The 6,000-nt window shown below is 41.2% G+C and overlaps 1 protein-coding gene across 2 annotated transcripts in view; it reads left to right on the top strand.

The window, feature by feature from the left end:
- Positions 1–4,411: 4,411 nt before the first annotated feature.
- The window catches only part of LOC311132809 (sorting nexin-13-like), a 49,715-nt gene continuing 48,126 nt past the window's right edge, over positions 4,412–6,000 (top strand). For both annotated transcript variants that reach the window (XM_084166151.1, XM_084166150.1), the window contains exon 1: positions 4,412–4,569. In XM_084166151.1, the coding sequence (XP_084022277.1) occupies positions 4,558–4,569 (12 nt within the window). In that variant the 5' untranslated portion in view covers positions 4,412–4,557. The remainder of the gene's footprint in view (positions 4,570–6,000) is intronic.

Below are 6,000 nucleotides of genomic sequence, written 5' to 3'. Positions count from 1 at the left end.
AATGGAGTGCGCTGCCACCTCACAGCTCTCTGCGTCCTCCCCCAACAGGATGGGTAGCCTATTCTCATCAGAGTTTTAAAAAAAAACATTTTGTCAGGAAATGCAGCTCTGTCTCAGGTTCTGCTGTGGTGCAGTGGTTGCTTTACTTTACAGCAGGGCTAGCCCAACCCTGTTCCTGGAGAGCTACCCTCCTGTAGGTTTTCGCTCCAACCCCAGGTGTTACTAACCTGATTCATCTTATCAACCAGCTAATTATTAGAATCAGGTGTGCTAGATTAGGGTTGGAGCAGAAAACCTACAGGACTGTAGCTCTCCAGGGACAGGGTTGGAGCAGTCCTGCTCTACGGGGTGCCAGGTTGTCATGTGTCTACCCTTCTCAAAGGCAAGGCTGTGCTCACTGAGCCTGTACTTTGTCAAGGTTTTTCTAAGATTTTGATCAGTAATCATAGTCAAATAGTTTGCCATGGTGTACTGTCGATTTAGGGCCAGATAGCACTGTATTTTGCTTTGTGCGTGTGCTTCCCAATAGATAATGTAGTTTTGGTTTGACTGTGTTGTAATTTGGTTTATTCTGATTGATTGGATGTTTTGGTCCTGAGGCTTCAGTGTATTAGTAGAACAGGTTTGTGAACTCAGCCCCAGGACCAGCTGGATGAGGGGACTCTTTTCTTTGCTCAGCTCTTGGCATTGCAGGGCTTGGGTATGATATTAGAGGGGGTCACTGTATTTTAGATGTTTCCAAAACTTAATTGCTATTTTTTTTGTTTTTATTATTAGTGGATATTGGCCTAATTCTGCCCTGCATGCATTGTTTGTAGTTTTCCTTTGGACATGTAGGAGAATCTTACAGAACTCTGCATGCAAGGTTTCAATGGGGTGTTTGTCCCATTGGGTGAAATCTTGTTTTGTAAGTGGACCCCACACCTCACTGCCATAAAGTGCAATTGGTTCTATGACACATTCAATTTGTTTTAGCCACATTTTTATAGGTATTTCAATTTGAATGTGTTTTTTAATGGCGTATAATGCCCTCTCTCAGTTCATGCACTGCCTCATTTAGGTGTCCAGTTGAGCTTATTTTTAATCCTCGGTAATTGTAGTGTGTGCAGTACTCTATATATTTTGTACCAATGAAGAACTTTTGTCTAATTCCCTGAGATCTGGATCTTCTCTGTAAAATCATTATTTTTGTCTTTTTGGGGTTTACTGCCAGGGCCCAGGTCTGGCAGTACTGCTCTATCAGGTCCCGGCCATGTGCTGTGGGTGACAGCAGGCACAGGTCATCTTCAAAGAGCAGGCATTTAACCTCTGAACTGTTTAGACTAAGACCAGGAGCTGAGGATTTTTCTAGAATAGGGCCTAATTCGTTGATGTAAATATTGAAGAGCGTGGGCTGAGATTGCAACCCTGGCGAAGGCCCCGCCCATGGTTAAATAATTGTGTTATTTTCCTGCCAATTGTGATGCTGCACGTTTTGGTTTAATTATGTAATATATTTTACCCCCTACACCACTTTCAATAACTTTGTGGAACAGTCTTGTATGCTAAAGAGAATCAAATGCTTTTTGGAAGTTGGTAAAGCAAGCGTACATTTTGGTATTATTTTGGTGGATATGTTTATCTATCAGGGTGTGTAGGGTGTAAATATGATCGGTCGTGCCATGTTTTGGTATCAATCCAATTTGGCTTTTACTCAAGACATTGTGCTTATTAAGGAAGTTTCGAACTCTTACATTTATAATACTACAGAAAACCTTCCCCAGGTTACTGTTCACACAAATGCTTCTGTAATTGTTAGGGTCAAATTTGTCTCCGTTCTTAAAGATTTGAGTTATGAGTCCTTGATTCCAGATGTCCGGGACATAACCTACACTCAGGATTTTTTGAGGAACAAGGTAATTTGGCTGTGATCAGACAGAGGTGTTAGTGGCTTGACAGTGAATGAGCTGAGAGAGAAAGGGTCAATGTCTGTAATCATATAGTCTACTGTGCTGTGGCCAAGGGGTGAGCAATAGGTGAATCTCCCCAAATAGTCCCCCCGTAACCTACCATTGACAAAGTACAGACACAGGCTTTGACAGAGCTGCAACAGATTCTTTCCGTTTTTGTTGATGGTGCTCTCACTGTTTCTATGGGGGAGATTAAGACCGTTAGAAACAGGATGGCCTGTAATAAAGCTTTCCCCTTGTGTGCTCGTTAGATCAGGTAGTGTTCCTGTGTGTTCCTGTGTGCGCATTTGTGTTTCCACAGATGAGCACATTTCCCTGCGTCTGGAAATGGCACGTCTCTTCCTCAAGGGTGGAGAATATCTCCTCTGAATAATATGGGGATTCTGAAAGGGGGATATACATTGCGAAAAACGAACACATATCTTTCTGTCAGTACAAGTAATTTTTTTAGTTTTAACCAAATATCATATTTACCAATTTTGAGGGGATCAATTAGATTTTGTAGTTCGGATTTGTACCAAATGATCACTCCTTCAGAGTCTCTGCCTCTATTGACAGAGCTGTGTTTCTTTGATGGCATGATTACCTCTCTGTAGCCTGTGGGACAGTGAGTGACAATGTCTGCCTTACACAATGTCTCCTGCAGAATGATGACATCAACATCTTTCAGATTTATTTTAACTCCAGTATACAAACACTTCTGTCCAAAGGTTGACAAGTTTAGGCCCAGAATGTTCCACATGCTAACTGATGTTGCAAGAAGAAAGAATAACACAGTATAAAAATACAGTAACTACTAACTACTAAGTTGTTACTACTAACTGCTAAGTTGTTACTACTAACTGCTAAGTTGTTAAGAACAATGGATAACAGCAAACATTCCTGTTTGTGTGTGTGTGTGTGTGTGTGTGTGTGTGTGTGTGTAGGTGCATGCGTGTGTGTTTAGTGCAGATGTACTGGAGGAGATGTTTTATCTCACTCAAGCCTACAAAAGTGAAATAAACAATCAGAAATTAACAGTAAACATTACACTCACAAAAGTTTCAAAATAATAAAGACATTTCAAATGTTATAGTATGTACAGTGTTGCAACAATGTGCAAATAGTTGAAGTACAAAAGGGAAAAATAAATATACATAAATATGGGTTGTATTTACAATTGTGTTTATGCTTCGCTGGTTTCCATTTTCTTGTGGCAACAGGTCACAACTCTTGCTGCTGTGATGGCACACTGTGGTATTTCACTTAATAGATATTAATAGATTATTTGTGGGTCTGTGTAATCTGAGGGAAGTATGGTCATACATTTGGCAGGAGGTTAGGAAGTGCAGCTCAGTTTCCAGCTTATTTTGTGGGCGGTGTGCACATAGCCTGTCTTCTCTTGAGAGCCAGGTCTGCCTATGGCGGCCTCTCTCAATAGCAAGGCTATGCTCACTGAGTCTGTACATAGTCAAAGCTTTCCTTCATTTTGGGTCAGTCACATTGGTCAGGTATTCTGCCACTGTGTACTCTCTGTTTAGGGTCAAATAGCATTCCAGTCTGCTACATTTTTTGGTTAATTCTTTCCAATGTGTCAAGTAATTATCTTTTTGTTTTCTCATGATTTGGTTGGGTCTAATTGTGTTGCTGTCCTGGGGCTCTGTGGGGTCTGTTTGTGTTCGTGAACAGAGCCCCAGGACCAGCTTGCTGAGGGGACTCTTCTCTAGGCTCGTATCTCTGTAGGTGATGGCTTTGTTATGGAAGGTTTGGGAATTGCTTCCTTTTAGGTGGTTGTAGAAGGTAACGGCTCTTTTCTGGATTTTGTAAATTAGTGGGTATCATCCTAATTCTGCTATGCATGCATTATTTGGTGTTTTATGTTGTACACAGAGGATGTTTTTGCAGAATTTGGTGTTTGTCCCATTTTGTGAATTATTGGATGGTGAGCGGACCCCATGCTTCACAACCATAAATGGCAATGGGTTCTATAACTGATTCAAGTATTTTTTGCCAGATCCTAATTGGGATGTTGAATTTTATGTTCCTTTTGATGGCATAGAAGGCCCTTCTTGCCTTCCCTCGCTCTCTCTCTCGCTCTCTTTGCAGGTTAGATGGTAAGTTGTCAACCACTGGTCAATCATGCACTTGATAGTTCTTTGCTACTTGATTTGATGTTGAGAGGTAGGCTATGCTACATTTTCATATAGCTGTCATGTTGTGTATACAGTCCATCAACAATAACTTTGTACGGCAGGCTATCTGCACAACAGTAGCAACAATCGAAGATAACGTTGCACATTTAATACAACATCATAAATGTCGAATATGTGTTTGAGTGTTTCAGAGAAAGTTTTTGGCTCAGTTGCAGTTGTAAAAGTAATAGATTAGAATGTTTGTAGAATTAAACAACATTGCCAGTCACGGGTGTGTTGCTTGCGTCATAACAGTTTTTCAACCAATCAGAGAGCGACGTCGAGAAACGGGGTGCCTGAGACGTAAAGCTGCAACATGGCGACTCTCCGAAGAGACTACGGAGAGTGGAGATACAACCGTTTTTAAACTATATAGTTACGCCTCGTACAATGTGGCGGGATTAGCCCAAGCCTCGACATCCACAACATTGTAAACGATGTTTGCAGAGGTAAGTTCATACTCGCTTAAAGGCGAGTCTATAGTTTGTTTTCTGCGCTGGGCAGTGACAGCTAGCTAGCCACATAGCTAGCTAACCGTTTAGCATCGGACCACAGGTAAACTCAGGAAGACGAGCACAGACAGACTTGTCTGTTTTGAAAAAGCCTCCTTGCTAACTCCGTGTTAGTCAGTCCAGGATTAGACAGCTAATACGATGAGCTGAAGTTATCCTTAGTGACAACATCGTGCTGGAATTAGCTTGCTGGCTAGGTTAAATAACCAACGTTATGCGATCACATTATGAGTTGTAACGACGTTGCTAAGAGGAAAATTTCTTTAGCTCAGGTGAGAATGGAATGGGTGCGTCCCAAAATAGTTAGTTGGCTAGCTAGGTGGTGGCTAGCAACATCGATGTCAGTTGCTCTATTTGCTTCCTGGCAATATCTAACTTCGCCTGCTAACTAACTAGTTAAAGGGGAATTCCACTCAAACTATATTTTGGGATTTTTTTGTCCTTTAGTCCACTGTTAATACACTCTCGAAATGTTTTGAATGACAGCAGTCAAGTTTTCAAGATATTGGACTTTCAAGAAGCAAAGTGTGTCACCGGCCACATCATCATGATGCTGCAAATAGATGTTAACGTCAACTACCTTTAGTCCGGGGGAGACCTGTCTCTCGTTCTGAACATTAAAACGCATCTCTTGCTGTACGGTTTTGGAAACATAAGGAACAGTTATTTAACATCAGGGAGAATAATAATAAAAGGTTAAATTACTACACACCTTTTTAGGGGTAGGGTTAGTGTTCCCACAACAGAAGACAGAGGCGGTAACCTGTGTTAGTTAGCTATCTGGCGTGCTCCGAACATCTGTGTGTAGGCATAACTGGGGAGGAAGTGTAGTTTGTCAACTGGAGGCACACACAGCATATGGATATGTGCAAAACTGCTACAGTAAGTGTATACTGTATATATTTTTCGCTAATATGAAAGATGATGGGGTTTATGTAGAAAGACTGAGAATCTCACTTCTGGTGATTTTCTACTCCAAAATATGATTTCCACCTCCAGAAATGGGCCCTATAACATATTGATACAGTTATTTGTTTAAATTATTTGAACATATTTGACCATGCATTTAGCCTATGCATGGCCCATATTATCTGGTATGCTATTAGCAATAAGCATTATCACCTGTAGCCCAACTGATGCAGCATAGTGGCTATAAATAAATAGGCTGAAGCATGGGGTAGCCTATCTGCATGTATCCTATTGGGCTAATCATTAGCTAGATCCCAAATGTAATCTTTTTAACTAATTAGCAGCCTATTGATTAATTTAATGTCCCAAAAAACTTGGGGTGAACCGCCACCCGGGGTAACACGCCACCTACCCCAACACTTTCCCTGGTTGCCACTACTCTCACTCCAAAAAAATGAT

Source organism: Coregonus lavaretus (assembly GCF_964263955.1).
Source record: "Coregonus lavaretus genome assembly, chromosome: 7".
Classification (NCBI taxonomy): Eukaryota; Metazoa; Chordata; class Actinopteri; order Salmoniformes; family Salmonidae; genus Coregonus; species Coregonus lavaretus.
This window is presented reverse-complemented; position numbering and strand designations above follow the sequence as displayed.